Source organism: Perognathus longimembris, chromosome 10, assembly GCF_023159225.1.
Source record: "Perognathus longimembris pacificus isolate PPM17 chromosome 10, ASM2315922v1, whole genome shotgun sequence".
NCBI classification, from domain to species: Eukaryota; Metazoa; Chordata; class Mammalia; order Rodentia; family Heteromyidae; genus Perognathus; species Perognathus longimembris.
Genome location: NC_063170.1, coordinates 35,261,228 through 35,278,093, shown reverse-complemented (window position 1 = coordinate 35,278,093; position 16,866 = coordinate 35,261,228). Strand labels below are relative to the sequence as shown.

The following is a 16,866-nucleotide window of genomic DNA, read 5'->3' as shown; positions in this document are numbered from 1 at the left end:
GGAATTGAGAGTGAAAAACTTTCTTTGTTTAAGTGTTTTGTTCTCTGTAGGTCTCCAGTAAATATGTATTGAATAAAGGAGTAAAAGACTACTTTGAAATCATCAAAGGAAACACTTTCCCCCACCCCCCAAAAAATTCTCCTCAAACAAAATAAACAGTTTACATCCCAAGGTGGGCTACCCAAGGAACTGTGGAAGTCTGCCTTTGAAGTTCCAGATCTGAGCTATATGAATCTGAGGTGCCTAACAGCTGTCAGGAATGGTTCTTTCCAAAACAGAACTTGGGGCCACTGGCACTTGTAGCCCAGCTCTATAATGGCTGTCTGACTCCAGGTCCCCAGTTGGATAGTCCTGAATTTTAGCATCTGCTGCCCCTTTACCCCCCATTGCTCTTGCCTATGATGACACCTTACACTGACCTTCCACAGTTCCTCCTGCTCTGAGCAGCCTGGCGCTCTGAGGCCCATACACACAGGAACTTTCCATAACACGATCCAACTGCTAGTCTGCTATCATTTACAGCAGCTTCTGAGGGAACCTCTTCCCTTCCTCTTCATCTGGAGTGGATCTGATGTTATAAAAGGGGCCATGAATGTCTGTTAATTGGAAACCTCAAAGGAGGAAGTGGAAGCATGGTTGACAGGGTGGTCGAGGCCCATTGCCCCTTAGTGGCAAGGAGAAGAGTGCTGAGATGGCAGAGAGTTCCCGAAATATAGTTGACAGGGAAGAAAAAAGTAGAGGAAACACACTTGGTCCTGTTTGGTGTCACAATGACATAAGATCTGTACTTTTGGCTTCTGTCCCCTACATTCCAATGTAGACTTGTTTGCTTTTGTATTTGTATTTGTATTTTGTATTTTGTATTTGTTTCTCCTTTGTGTCCAACGTGCCTTGATGTCTATAATAGTCAGTGTCCAAAATGGCAATCTGTAATTTGAGGGGTCTAAAAGCACTTGACTCACTTGACATCTCTCTTAGAACATTACCATCCAACCAAGAGATAATGGATGAAGAGACAGATTTCAAAGAAAGTACACACACACACAGACACACACACACACACACACACACACACACACACACACACTTTATATGTTTTCCAGTATGCTACCATTCCTACATTCTGAACTTATAAAGAGATTGCTTATTCCTAGCCTGCAGTAGAGGGCAGACTTTCCTATCTTATAAACAGCCCAACAATCAATATTAAAGACATCAAGATGCAGGAACATCCAGATATAAGAATGTCTAGTTGATAAAATAGTAGGCTAACACCAGTGATTTGGGGAAAGAAACTAGAAGCACTTCCTAACGTATTAATACCCTTATCAGCTTTTCCATAGAAATATCCTAACAGATATTAAACTTGGCAATGATTCCCAGTACCCTTATCTAGTCTCAGTAAAGTAGCTATGCTTAGTTTACTACTGCTATGGCCTGCATGATAGCAAACAGAAGATTCTGTTTATAAAGTGTTTCCAGGAATTGAGCCCAAATCAAAAGCCTACAGATCAGTAGTTTTGTTTCTCACCCAAGAAGCACAAGGTTAAGCTTGAAACACAGTTTATAAAGCATGAGATTTTGGTAAATGTGTTTAAGAAGCCCCTTCTTATTCTGAGGGGTGATTTCGGTTTGGGAGTAAATGGAATCTTCTCATCTATGTCATGGCGGACTTCCCTTTGTACCTTGCATTTTGAAACCAAGGAGTATACTAGGCAAATTCCTATCAAGCAAAGAGTTGGCTTGTATATTCTTCAGCTCAGACCAAATTTTTGAAGTCATCTGGCCTTGGTATGCCTGTCAACGTCCTTGGGATCAAGGATTTCAATCCCCCTCCAGGCTGTTCTGTGTTATTGTGCACTCACAGTCCTCATCCATGAAACAGGACTTGAAAGGATAAAGGTTGACGTGGCTAGAAGTTGTCATGGACATTTGTTTTCTTTCTCTTCCCCTTCTTCACAATGCTAGTATGAAGAAGGAAAAAAGCGAAGGAAACCCAACTACAGTAGCGTTGACCTCTCAGAAGTGGAGTGGGAAGACCGGGATGATGTGGTAAGTGACTCGTTTTCAAGTCTTCTGAGGAGAGCACTCCATTGACTTGAAGCTAGGAGCTGGCCAAAAGGCCACCAGAGGGACCCCTGGCTACTGGAGAGATGTGGAGACAATGGATCCTTTTTACCACAGTGGGAATTTTGTTAGTCCCCTGCCAGTCGCTCAGATCAGTTGCAGACCAACCACCATCCCACCTGCTTGAGCAGTCTGCTAAAACAACTCTGAAGACTCTGGTCCCCTGTGTAACTTCATGGTCTAGTCTCCTCTGCAGTGCAGTTGTTGCGACATGCCACCCTCAGGGAAGCCTGTTGCAATCAGGCACCTGCAGGACAAATAGGCAGGCTCCTGGGCAGCCAGAATTTACCTGTCAGGACCCTGTGAGCCTACTCTTGTTTCTAAAGAGAAACCTAGGGCTTATGTTTGCCTACTTTCCTGTGTGGTTGGCCACTCTTTCCTGTGGCTCTATGCTTCTGTGAGTACAGGATCCTTTGCACCCCCTCAAATTCAGCCTTTGAGACTATATCAAAAGGTTTTCTTATGCCTGTGACTTAACTCAACCAAGTCTTCTTACTTCCTCAATAAATCAGATTTGTTAGACATAGCTTCCTTTTGTGAATCCAGGCAGACTTCTTTAATTAAAGCGTGATTTCCCAGGTAGAGTCATCTGAGGCATTTCTCTTCATGTTTTCTTATGGTATCTTTATGTTATAGTCTTGTTTCTCTGCCCTGCCTTCTCACCACTGTCTAGGATCATTTCTTAACTTTTGTCATTGTGTTAGCAGTGTTTCTAGCTCACATTCTGTTCTGCTTTGCAAAGGGGTGTTAAAGAGAACTATTTGTAATCCCAGCCTCGGTTCTAGTACCTTTCAGAAATGGGGCCCGCATCACGGCTCCCTTGCTATGGCTTTTTTGTTTGTTTTTACCTCTTTGCTCCCTGGATGTCTTGGCAAGCATAAATCTTGGATTTTCTTCCTGCCTTGTATAATGTGAGTTATATCTGCTTTCGAAATTTAACCCCTTTCCCTTCTTCATCTGTACCAAGTCTAATTAAACCCAAGTTCACACAAAATAATTTTGCTGTGTGATAAAAATGACTTCCTTATCTAGTCCCTTCACCCACATGCCAGTGGTCTGACATCAGGCCAGTTCAGTGACTGGGTAGGATTTGGTATCTTCTTATTTGTTAAATGTGGTTACCAGGATCCTGCTAGGCACTGAGGACAGTACAGCCCCACACTGTTATGAGGAGTTCGAATCTTGCTGGTGCTGCTGGCAATTTTTCTCCAGGGAACAGCTGTGACCTCTGTACTTCACAATTGCTCATGGTCTTTGTGGTTTTATTTCCCCAATAACATGAGATGATGGTGAAATAGCCACCTTGAAACCAAAAAGAGCTGTTATAAGAATTTGATGGATTAATATATTGGAAGTTATACAAGTATTTCCTCAATTTGTGGGCACATGGACATTCTCCAAGTAAACATTTTCAGTATGCTTATCATTGCTATTGGTTCTCAATTAACCTTCTCATGAAAAAAAAAAAAACACCAAACGTGTCCAGTGTATTTTACTGTTGCTAGCTTATCTCAGGTCTTTGCCATTGTTCTTTTTCTCTTCTATCTTCACTTTTTCCATCTCACTGGATTTTTTGTTTTGTTTTCCTTCCCAGAGGAGTTTTCCACTGCCTTTTCCATTTTAATCAGCTTGAAAGCCACATTTGGTTATGTTCACACTTACTTCAGAGTCCCCATCACCAGGAGCTGGTGTACCCACCACTGTTCAACACTGCTGACACACTCATTTCTCCTTCTAGTTCTACTTGAAAGCGATTAATTACCATGATTATTCTAGTCATCCTCTGTGTCCCTGCTAGTTTTCAATGATCTGAGATTCATTGATCGTGGTTTGGAAATGCTTTGAATATCCTCATCCCAGTTTGCTTTTTCATCAGAGGTGCAGGATCAAATTTCAAGCCTCATGAGTATGGTCATCAGTTTCATCTGACCCACTGGACTGGTTTCTGGCTGTCTGTCCTCAGAGTTCCCACTTCTCAAGCCAGTCCAATGTTCTCATCATACACAAATTCTCTGATTATCTCATTGTTTGGGTCTCTTGTCTAGTCCTCTTGCAAGCCAGTGCTTTGAAATGTAAACTCCTTCACTATCATGTTTAACTTAGGAAGATCATTTCTCTCCTGTAGATTCTGGAATCCACAGGAAGGTTGTTCATAGGCTGTCTATAGTGGTTTGCCCATAGTAGCAAAGGTCAGGGTTTAGATCAAGGGGTGGGAAAGACTGTGAGCAAAGCCACTGAGAAGAAGTAACTGAGTCCACTCAGCTTTAGAGAACTTGGAAGGATAATCTTACTTCTCACAGACAGTTAGGTTCTTGTTGAATTTAAGGACCACATTTATACCATAGACCCTAGTATACATCCAAGAGTGATGGAAGATTATATTTACTATTAAGATAGACTGACTAAAATGGAAATAATGAAAAGAGTAAGGCAGACCCTCGAGGATGGGGAGGACTTCTGTCCCAGTCCATGGGATGAGTTAGGCACCAAATAGGACAGATCTCTGGGAGACCCATATGTCATCAAGGGACCTGGGACACACAAGATCCAGTAAGGAATACCAGTCTGGATCAACTCTGGAAAAGAAAATTTACATTTAAAAACAGTGCTTATTCTTTGGTTAGAAATTCTCGAAGATGGCTAAATGAATTAGGCATGATTTTTTGTTTGTTTTGTTCCTATTATGATTTAGTCCACATGAACATGATTATTTCTATATATAGAAAAAACTCATATCATAAGTAAGAATAACTACCATATATGGAACCCTTGCTCTGTGTCTATACTGAGCTGAGTGTTCTGTGTGAACTGACTCATAGAGAGAAATCCTATAAAGTGGGGTTATTGTTTTTCATGTTTTACAAATAAGGAAACTGAGGCAAAGAACTGCAATAATGGTCCAAAGGCATACAACGTGGATTCCTGCAAAGTCATGCTCTTGACACTCTCTGTGTCATGGAAAAAGACCTGGAGTCCAGGAGTCCTTGAAGACTACTTAAGTGTCTCATGGCACATAAGTTATCTCTCTCTGAGGAACACAGGACATTGGAAGTACCTTGCACATAGTAGCTACTAAATGAGTATTTGTTCACACAGTACTATAAATTCTGCCCCGCCCCATATCTATACTGAATCCAACTAGAATTGTTTCTAGTACATTCTAAGCTTTTTTTTCCTACTGCCCCCAGTCAGTCCACATTTCATCTTACCACAATGACGCTCATAGAAAGTTACCCTAAAGCCCTTTCTTTCACAAGCCTTATGGCGTCTTGCCTGAAGCATATTTCTGAGTCCTTCAACCATGTATTTTCTTCTCCTTTATATCCTCTCCCATTTCTCTGAACCTTATGCATGCATGAGCCCTAGGCTCTCAAAGCAAGAATAGCTCACCCTAAGAGTCCAAGCAGATGCATAAGGGGGGACATGTAGTGGAGGTGCCTTGTGTCTGTTCTGTGTTCATGGTGGATCAAATTGTTTACTGCATCCCTTTTATTTTGTGGGCTTGGCTTGATGGCATGTCACTAGGGGCTTGGACATTCAAGCTGCCTCAACATTGGGAGGATGAATCTACTGTTCTCATGTGGACAGAAAGCAACCATTCAAAGAATGGGCTTTCATTATGTAATTCCATACATACCCAAAGCTGGTCACTGGATCTCTGGGGGAGGCTCCTCTACTGTTTTGTGCCCAGAAGGTAAAAGCAGCAGGCTCACAGAGAGCACCTACCTGCAGCTGTGGTGCTAGGAAGGTAGGTACTTTGATTGGTCATTAAGGCCCAGAGTCTCCTTAAAGGAAATATGAACTAAACCCACAGAGCAATTCCCAGAGACCAGGGAGGCTGATTGCTGCATTGAGATTATTTCACCTTGAAGATGTTTTACCTTTTATGTACATTGTGGTGAGAGCTGTTGTAAGATCACACTTGTAGATGCTTGGCATCTTATGGGCAGAAGAAAGGTATCATGTATGTGTCCTTGGTGCACTTATTTGCCTTTCTTTGAATATGTGTCAAGTTGAATATCTGTGCCTGTGATTGTTAATGTCTATATAATATGTTAACACATGGGCACACCAAAAAGAGTTTGGAAGTCTTCTCTGCAAGACTATTTTTATTTTCCAAATGTTTTTTTTTCCTCTGTTGAGACCATGTCTTTTTTTTTTTTCTCAAATTTTTATTATCAAACTGATGTACAGAGAGGTTACAGTATCATACGTTGGGCATTGGATACATTTCTTGTACTGTTTAAAGGCTATTCAGAGCAGCCCCTTCCATCTTACTTTCCTGACCTCTGAGTAGAGACCTGACAGTGTTACTCCTGGTCATGTGACTGAGCATATTGATCCACTTCTAGAGCCTCAATCTCTTAACATAGAAAGGAATATTTCAAGAGTGTTCTGGCCTATGAAAACAATGACCAAATCTGCTCTTTTTTGGTAACAGACAGAACCATGGGCACCAGATCCCAGTACTTGTAGCTGAAGGAAAAAAACTACTAGGAAGTGAACTATAGACCATATTAAAAGTGATTAAATTCTAACTAAGAAACTTGATAAGACTGGTAGGAAAGGTATAGATAGTATAGGGAGGGGACAATGCAAGGGCTGGCTGTAATCAAGATGCATCTTAAACATACATGGGCATGTCAAATTGTAAGCCCTCTTTTTTAGTTATTTGAAAATAATCATAAATATACACTAAAAATAAAAGTGGTCAATTAAAAAACATACTTTAATTTTTAAAATGCCAAGGCATAATAATACCTATTGTTTTACATAAATGCTAAAATATTTAATTTAACCCACATACTTTTTCTTCTGGACTGGGAAATAGAGGTTAAGAGCTTGGCCTCATGAGAGAGACAGAGAGAGAAAAAGGGAGACAGAAGGAGAGAGAGAGAGATTGAGAAAGAGACTATGTTATCTTTCTTAAGTTTTTTAAATTCAGTTTCTCCACTTTTTAAACAGGGCTGGTAGTGAAATTTTGAGGTTTACAACTGGTAACTAATACATATTATAGTAAGAGCTCAGTCACTAATATCTATCAATAATGTGAGTTTCATAAGAATTTTATGAGCATGGTGTTTTACCACATCTGACAAGGTTCCTGGGATCTTCAGTCAGATTGAGAGAGGAAACAAAGGGACAGAAGAAAGTCAAAGGAAGCTGGTATGTGTCAGTTTGCAAGCTTGAGCCTGGATTAGTATTCCTACCTGGCTGCCAGCTTCTCAGTCTGTGCCAAGTCACAGTTGCTGAAGAGAACTTTTCAACCAGGAAAGAAATCACCAAAGCCAGTTGGTAGTTCCTTAGTAGCAGAGAAAAGCAATGGAATCTACTGAGATAGGAGATGCTGGGGGCATTCTCCATGTAAGATACATTTCTCATGTGGCTTATAGTCCAAAAACCTTGAAAAACATTGGGTCTGTGCAAAGAATCTGGACCTGGAAACCTGATTCCTGAAGCTGTTGAAAGGTGTTTGATAATAAATGAAAATTATGAGAATGATGATGAAGAGGAAGAAGAGAAAGATGTTTATGGTGATTGTGGTGATGTTGATGGGAGTGATGATCATGGTGGAAGGCTAGCACATGTTGATTGCTTAGCACATACTAGGCATTTTACTAAACATTGACCCACTTAGTCCTCATGGCAATTTTATGAGATGGACATTATTAGTAGTATCATTTTGCAGAAAAAGAAACTGAGACTCAGAAAAGGCAAATAAATTTGTCAAAGATCATAAAGTTCTGGCTTTCAGAGTTTATTTCTACATTAAAGTTTACTAGCGTGCCTCACGGCTAGGTACTCAGTAAGTAAAATTTATTTTTATTATTATTTTTCAAAAGGGCAAGACTGCTTTAACTATCTTAGCTTTTTTCCTCCAGAAAGTGTCAAGGGCCCTAGTCGTGGGCCCTCATGTGCCTGTGCAGATTGTGCTGTGCTACTACAAGCAGAGTGGGGTTACAGAGAGGCAAGGAGAAGCTGACCTAATCTCCAACTTGCCTGGGGAATGTGAGAGGGGAAAGTCTCAAATGGCTTTAGGCAGGCACCAGAAAAAGGAAAAATGAAAACCATGTTACAGACAAATCGAGCCATTCTTAAAAGTTAGAAAGTAGACTTAATTAGGGCCAGCTCTCCCCATCCAAAACCACAAAAGTTAAAATAGGAAAATATTTCCAGAAATGCCCATTATGTGTTGTTAGAAAATATCTAAAGTAAAATATATGTTTTATTTTATACATGCCTCCAGCTAAAAAATTATGTTCTTACTCTTTTGCAAAAGATGGGAATGTGAACCCAAATCTAGGCAGCCCTGAATCAAATTTAGGTTGCTTGCAATCACTGCAGTTTTCTATGGCCCAAGATTGCTCATACACCTCAAAAGAGCAAAGAGTGGAATGGATTTAACAAGCCAAGGCCTGGTCCAGGACAGAGCCTTTCCTGACAAGTTGTGGCATGTGAGCATTGGCTCCTGCTCTGCTAAATCGCCTTCCTGTTGTGTCCTTAGTATCCAGGATAGCATGTCCTTCATCGCCACATCTGCTGTCCTCTTCAGCATTTGCAGAGGCCACACATAATGAATCGAGGTCAGCCAGGGCTGGGGAGGAGAGCTGGCCTCACTAGGCCTAGATGGGACTTCCAAAATTGAGAGACAGGGTCGCCCCTGTTCAATGTCTTGTCAACAAGGCCATTAGTTGGCTTGAGATTTCCCATTGAGTGTTTGAAGATGATTCATGCTACACAAAGCAAGCGAATCTCAGTCACCCAAACAGTTGGCCTCTTAAAAAAAAAACACACACACACACACAAAAACAACTAACACTACTGTGTGGGGAAAGATCTTTAACTTGATCTTGTAAAAAGAAAATGATTTCTTCATGATGAATCAAAAGTACCCTTATGAAAATGTTACTTTTTCCTGGACACGTTCTTGATTCTTGAGTATCTTAGTGGATATCTAGGAACACTTTTTTGAATCTCAAGATTCCTCAACATGGGCTGGGGATATGGCCTAGTGGCAAGAGAGCTTGCCTCGTATACATGAGGCCCTGGGTTCAATTCCCCAGCACCACATATACAGAAAACGGCCAGAAGTGGCGCTGTGGCTCAAAGTGGCAGAGTGCTAGCCTTGAGCAAAAGGAAGCGAGGGACAGTGCTCAGGCCCTGAGTCCAAGGCCCAGGACTGGCAAAAAAAAAAAAAAAAAAAAAAAAGATTCCTCAACATGGTACAGGCATTTTTGTTGTTGTACTGAGGTTTGTACAAGCACCTCCAGTCAAATGCAAAAGTCATTTCTGTATAGTTGTTTACCTCTATCCTCTTGTCAGAGAAGGGGAGTGTATTCTTATAAAACAAGAATAACCGTATTCTTTATTTAAAGAGCAAGCATTCATTCTGTGGCAGCTATTTGTACAGTTCTGTGCCATGCTTCCTCCCTTGCCAAAGCACTCAGGTTCCGAGGGCCTCTTGCTTTTGCACAGGCCACCAAACATGCTCCCATGTAGAGATGCAAGGTGCCCAGATAGCATTGTCATGCAGAGATAAACTAACACCCACATTTCCTTTTCTCGTTTCAGTTAAGAAACGCCATGGTGAATAGAAAGACAGGGAAGTTTTCCATGGAGGTGAAGAAGACAGTGGACAAAGGGGTATATTTTTCTCAAACATTCTTGCCGCTTAATTTAAAACAAACCACTGTGAAAAATTAGCTTCGAAAGCTCTATCTGGAATAAATATCTTTCGCTGAGATCATTTTTCTCTTGTCTGTACTTATCTCAAGCAAGATTCATGTAGTGCTGTTAACCTGATCACAGTGTGTCCATTTATTTTTATTGATTTCTGAAAACGTCACCTAGCAGACTAACCATGTTTTCTTTTCTCTATGACTTTTTGTTTTCAATCTAGAAACGGGTTTTGGTGATGACAAATGACTACTATTATACAGACATCAAGGGTACTCCTTTCAGGTAGAGCTGACCATAATACATGGACATTCCATCCGACCCATCAGTGTGTTTGTACAAAAGCTGCTGAGGCTCTCAGAGCTCGTCATCTGAAGATAACAAACACCCTGCCAAAAGGCTGGAAAGAGTGAGGAAGGGGCTTTTTCCAGGCTGCCTTTGTCTGTTTTCTAGAAGGGGGAAGATGGTTCAGGCCCACCTAGGGGAACTCCCTCAATTTGTCATAGCTTTGCATCTCATTACCAACTAAAAAGCTAAGGGGTTCCCACCAAAGGTGGGTTTGTAGGGTCCTTAACCATCTAACTTACTGTCCCCCAAGATCCATTTCACCTTTTTATTTCATGACCAGAACACAATCCTTCAAACTTGGAGGCAGCATTTCATATCCACATGTTACTCTGTTTCTACCTCTCTGAGCTGTCCTGTACTTGTCTCCCTCTGAATCCTATTGTCTCTTTGTTATAGTCCTAAACAATGGTTTTGCCTCAATTGCTTGCTTTCAAATGTGTATGTAGTGTTCTAAATTTGGCTGCTATTATTTGTTAAAAAGGACTTCAGCAGGGCTGCTTCATGTTTCTGAACTGGTATTTCCCAGAACTAAGGAGAGAGTTTCCTAAGTATAGATTTAACTGAAAAAATAAAGTCTAGTATCTCTGTCATACACACTGCCTGGGATCATGGGCAGAGTACATTTGGAACTGAGAACAATTAAGGCACACACATGAAACACTAGTAAGTGGGTTTGCCAAATGAAGAGCCTGCCTTTAAAGTCTAGTCTCTTTCTCAGGCCAAAGCAGACAGGAGCTTACATCATGCCAGTGCGTGTGGGAGACTGATTAAGACTTGGGAGAAATCTTAATCTCAGCCCACCACAGAGTACTGTGGCTGCACTTGAGTAGAAGTTGTTATTTTTGCCTTTGAGGAACTGGTCCATTTTCCCTCATCTCAATCTTTGGGGTCTGAAAAGACCCATCTCTAGCTAGCAGGGCAGAGGTGTGTAAGGCAGTAGCAAGGAGAGGGGTGTGTGGCCCCTGGGAAGGCATCCAAGGGAAGGGCACACTGAAGGACCAAGCTGTTTGCCACAAGTCTTGAAAACACAAGAGCAGCCAATTGCTGCTGGCATTTCCAATCAGAACTGACTTTGAAGCTGCTGCTTGAACCTAAGAGAAACCAACACCCACTATAATCAGTGAGGTTTTAAAAGTAAACTGTTGGAAAAATTGTTTACAGAACATGAAATGGAAATGTGAAAATGGAAAATAAAAATGTTAACCCACCAGTCTATTCCTGTCAATGCCATGGACTTCAAGATCTGCTTTGTTTCTCTGCACAGTTTAGGTGTGGCGCTCTCCAGAGGCCATGGGAAATATTTCTTCCGAGGGAACGTGACCATTGAAGAAGGTAAGGTGTGGCCATGGCTCCACTCATCTTTTATCATTGAGATGAAGTTCTGGAACCAGCTCTGAAGACCCTCTAGCTAGAGCCTTGGGCACCTGACTCCATCAACTGACCACTTGCTGTTACCTTTTCTTGTAGCCATTGTTCTGATTTATTTATATCCTGGATTTATCCACAGAGTTGTTGAGGCACAGGTCAGAAAGAGGAAATGGTCTCACTCATACTATCTTTTTCATCCCTGCAGTTCACTATTTCAGTCTTTCTCAGTGTCATAAGCACACCTGGAGGGATGGCCTTGGTCTTGGAGGGCATCTACTCCCAGAGTGACCTTAAGGCAGTCCAGCTCAGCCTCTAGGCTTTCCATCTTCACAGAGAAGGAGTTAGACCAGATTAGGACTATTTCTAGCTGTCACAGACAGGGATAATGAAGAAAAAGAAGTTAATTATAAGCCAAGTTTTAGTTGGTTAGATCTGTTTGCCAATGAATGTAGTAAACTTCCCAAAGTGGACTACTCATGGCTCCCTCCAATCATGAGAACTATGGCTCCTGAGATTCCATGTTCCATGAATGGCTGACTGTCTCTCCCCTGTCTCAGAGGTGTGGGTTTTGTCTTCCAAGAGACTGAGAGAGAAAAAGAGATGTGAATGGGGTAAAACTTTCCCTATGCCTACCCAAGAGCCAATCATGTGCTCTCTCTTTTCTGTCATGAGAGAATGCAGGAAACTTGTGACTTAAAGAAGATACTCTATAGGAAGTGTTCTCAGAGATCATGCTTTAACTCCTAAAATTTTCTGGGCCTCTATGAATTTCAGAGCCCTTAATACAAGAAAATTATTTCCTAAGCCATCGAAAATCAAGTGGAGAAAGACTCAGGGTCAGAACAATAGATGGATTAATGGACCCCTATATCTCATATGTCTGTTCCTTTCACTTGATTGCAAAACATAGACCTATTCCTCTCTGTCTCCCCTTCTAATCTCTCCACACAGTTGTTTTGCATTGTCTTTTGGGTATTTTTTGGTTACTATCTTCTCCCTGTATGTTCTCCAGCTGTTAGGCAAAACAGTCATAGAGAATTTCAGAGCTAACTATAATCACCATGTAAGAAATTAGTTAAATCCTCAGCAAGGGGGAAAATGTCTGGTTATCCACACAAATGAGGTCAGATCTTCCTCTCTCTGTTGGTCTTCTGCAAATAAAAGGACTTACAATCTTGCCAACTTCACTGAGTAATAGAGTCCAGAAAAGCTGCATCCCCTTAGGCTAACTGGTTCAGGGTCTTGCCGTCTCTAAGAGCCACAGCATGCTTCTTTTTCTTCTATGTTCTTGGAGAAGGAAAGAGTTCTTTGGGGATTGCAGCAACACTTGTATAGGTTTTATGGTAAGGAATGCACCCCTGCAAAATGTGGGGATTTTCCAAGTGCTTTGCCAATGCCAGATACTGTCAAGATGGTGAATAGGTAGACTGCTCCAAAGCATAAGAAGTCATTACTGTGGCTGTGTCTCTTCTGACTCTCCTTTGTATCTTTTATATGTACTGTACACAAAACCTGTTAGAGGTTTTATAAGTAGTGTCAGTCATCAGTAGATTCGAATTTTGTCCAAAGAATCAAAACCAGAGGCAAAAGAGAGCACAATTAAGTGCTTTTGGTGCCAAGAAACTCATAGAAACATTTTTTTAAAGAAAGCTCTACCCTTAGGAACTCATCTGTATTTCCTGTAACATTTTTCCTGAGAGGGCTTTGTGGATAAAAGTTGACTGAACTGAATGTAGAAAATTAAATATAATTGGCATCCTTGACTCAGTATTATGGGGAGGCCCACACCTGGGCCTTTGCACTTACTACTTCTATATTGAGCACTCTCTTTGCCACCTGCATGACTTTCCCTTGCCTCTTTTAAGTTTTTGGTGAAAAGTCACTTTCTCGGTGAAATGAAACTGATGAAATCTATTACGCTTTCCTCATTCTCTGCCCTCTTTTCTGTCACAGCCCTCACCACTGAGTGATATGCTATATATTTCAGTTTCAAGCTGATCTGCTGCTCTCTTTTCAGTCACCAAAAATTAAACATCACCAAAACAGGGGTTTATGTTTTGTTCACTGCCAAATTCTTTGGCATAGAATACCTGGCACATAGCATATGCTTGGCAAAAATACTGAGAGAAGGAAGGAAGGAAGGAAGGAAGGAAGGAAGGAAGGAAGGAAGGAAGGAAGGAAGGAAGGAAGGAAGGAAGGAAGGAAGGAAGGAAGGAAGGAAGGGAGAGAGGGAGGGAGGAAGGAAGATAAAAGTGGAGAACAGGAGGGAAGGAGGAAGAGAAAAGGCAGAAAGGATACATGGATAGCTAGATTGTTTTAAGGCTGATTATAGTCATATCTAACTAGTAGATATACAATTTTTTTTCTGTTTCACATGGTTGATATAACTTCAGTTCATTCCTAAGGTCATTCAACTAGCAGATGCAATAACTTGATGTTCAATCTAATTTATTCCCTACTTGACTATGTAAAATCAAGAAAGATGTGATAGATCCAATATTTCTGTATTTGCTTTATACATCCGTATTTGAAGAGGAAATTGGAGTCCTGTGTGCAGTGAAATACTACTGGTCGTTTCGGAGAAGACTTTTAAAATGAGTTGTATCATCATCAGAGTTCATGAAGGCATCATTCAGAAGTGCATGTCTGCTCTAAAACCCATTGATTAAGGCACATGAAGAGTCAAGGAAAGAGAGGGAGTGGCTTCACTGTGTGTCCTATCCAGTTTTGTGTTGTGTAATAGAATATGGGAGGCTAGGAATCTTATAAAGAGTTTTATTTAGCTCTTAGTTTGAGAGGCCAAAAGTCCAAGGTTGGTTGGCCCACTTATTTGGCCTCTGGCCAGGTTCTTCTGCCTGCTTCCCAACATGATAGAGACATCAGAAGGGAAATAGCCATACACAGTAGGGGTATCTGTACAAGTGAAGAAGCAAGAGAGCAGGGAAGAGCCAGGCTGATTTTATTTTTGCCAGTCATAGGGCTTGAACTTAGGCCCTGAGCACTGTCCCTGAGCTTTTTTCTCAAGACTAGCACTCTACCACTTTGAGCCACTGCTCCACTTTTGGGCTTTTCTGGTGATTAATTGGAGGTAAGAGTCTGATGAACTTTCATGCCTGGTTGGCTTCGAACCATGATCCTCAGATCTCAGCTTCTTGGATAGCCAGGATTACAGGTATAAGCCAGCAGTGCCCAGCTAGGCTGATTCTTTTATGACAACATACTAGCATGGGTTAGTAGAAACTAACCCAGTTCTGTGAGAAGTATGTGAATCCCTTCTGTATCTGGTGCTAAACGATCTCATCACCTTCCACTAAGCCCCACACCTTAAAGATCCATTTATTTTAAATATCATTACATGAGAACTAAGCTTCCAGCACAGGCGCCTTTGAAGAACAAACCATATCACAGAGTTAAGACAGTCTGGAGCATTCTGTTAAAAACTTCCTAATTCCCCCAAAACTCCAGCTCCCCTTGTTACCTTCCTAGACTAGACTGATGATTTACTTACTTAGGAACCTGTAAGAACTAGCAATTTTTGCTGGTCAGAAACAGTTGAGTATTGACAATTTTGTATCATTCAACCTATAATTTCACCTCACAACTATCCATCACTTAGGGACTATTATCATTTCTGTTTTGCACAGGAAGCAACCAATATTTAGAGAAGTAAAGTAACCTGGTAACATTGCATGGAGTTTTGTGGCCTAGTCCAGTGCTAGGACTACACAGGGATCCAGAGCCAGTTTTTCTAACTGTCCTGTTGAGCTGTCTGCTTCAGTACTAACGTGTTTCTTAGCCCCATGGAGTTAGAATTTCTGTCTGGGATATATAGCCAGGAAGGTGGTGGTAGTGCCATTGTAGTGAGTGAAGATGAGGGCAGAGACAACTAGACAAAGGATTTGCTCCATTCTTCTGAAGTTCCTGATCCCCAGGCAAGTTCTTTTGGGGTTGATATATACTGTGAACTCACCCCACAGTTCTACCCTAAAATACTTGAAACAAAGGTGGGCGAGGAAGTGGTTATTCATGGACCTCTTCTCCTTAATCTCCAGGCCTGCATGACTTAGAGCACCCTGATGTGTCGTTGGCAGATGAATGGTAAGAACTGACCAGGCCAACATGGCCAGCAATATCTGTAGCCAACTTTGGTTTCTCATTGCTTGTGTTCTTGTACCCTATTTGCTTGTTTTCCTGGTTCAAATGCAAAAGAAGAAAATACATCTATTTATATGCTTTTTTCCCATGGGCTAGGTCTTACTGCAACACTGACCTGCACCCTGAGCACCGTCACCTGTCTCAACTAGAAGCTATTAAGCTCTACCTCAAGGGCAAAGAGCCTCTACTGCAATGTAAGTGCCCTCTCAGAGGCATGCTTTGCATGGTGGGGAAGGTCAACTCCAAACTTTATGTTTGTGCCTTTGTTATCAAGAGAAGCTTTGTTTGGCTGAGGCTAACCCCAGTCAACCATCTGATTTTTGGAGACAAATGTGAGTCACCAAACCCAGAATTCCCAATCACCATTTTAACCCATTACATTGGATTTGTTTTTCTACTAAGCCATCTACTTAAGCAGCTAAATAGGGTGTAACAACTGGGGAGAGACCGCAGATATTTGCTTATCCAGCTCCCTTATTTTACAAATGAGAAACTGAAACTGGAAAAAGGATTTTCTCAGGGTCAGCATGTTGATTCGTGACTGCAATATCAGCTACTCAAGAAGTGGAGATAAGAAGATTGTTGTCTGAGGCACATCTTGGACTAGAGGATAAGACCGAATCAAAAAATAAACTAAAACAAAGCTGGACTGAGGACATGGATCAAATGGTAGAGGACTTACTTGCCTATCAAGTGTGATGCTCCATGATCAAGTCCCATTATCACCAGAAAAATAGTGTAGAGTGGGAAAGGAACTATTTCATGCAAGTCCATAAACCTAGGTTTTCTAATTCTCTGAGAGAGGAGTCATTTCTCATGGTAGCTTATATTCTGCCTCTTCTACCAGGCATTATCTGAAAGCATTCAGTGAATAAGTTGACTAATGTCTAAGCTAGAGGTAGTTCCAGCTGGTCTGGATTCTCCCTAAAGAAGGAGGAAATCCTCTCATATCAAGAGATGGTTCCAGTAGCTTCAATTTAAGAAAGAGAAATTCATCAAAAATAATCACAGCACCTGCTTCTCCTACTAATGAGCATCACTTCTCGATGATGGGCAAAGTGCTTGACATGTGTTATCTTATGGAGTAATCGCAGCCATCTCAAGGAAAGTGTAAGGAGATTACCCAGCTGCTAACTGACAGCTTCATGTATGGATTTACTTTGCAGATATGCACTGGTAGGGAAAAGATCA

The 16,866-nt window shown here is 41.4% G+C and overlaps 1 protein-coding gene across 1 annotated transcript in view; it reads left to right on the top strand.

Annotated features, from left to right (window-relative positions):
* Cacna2d3 (calcium voltage-gated channel auxiliary subunit alpha2delta 3) overlaps positions 1 to 16,866 on the top strand; it is a 929,381-nt gene that overhangs the window by 730,570 nt on the left and 181,945 nt on the right. The window contains exons 17-22 of the mRNA XM_048355814.1: positions 1,969 to 2,052; positions 9,700 to 9,771; positions 10,028 to 10,089; positions 11,417 to 11,484; positions 15,573 to 15,618; positions 15,772 to 15,869. Of these exons, the coding sequence (XP_048211771.1) occupies positions 1,969 to 2,052; positions 9,700 to 9,771; positions 10,028 to 10,089; positions 11,417 to 11,484; positions 15,573 to 15,618; positions 15,772 to 15,869 (430 nt within the window). The remainder of the gene's footprint in view (positions 1 to 1,968; positions 2,053 to 9,699; positions 9,772 to 10,027; positions 10,090 to 11,416; positions 11,485 to 15,572; positions 15,619 to 15,771; positions 15,870 to 16,866) is intronic.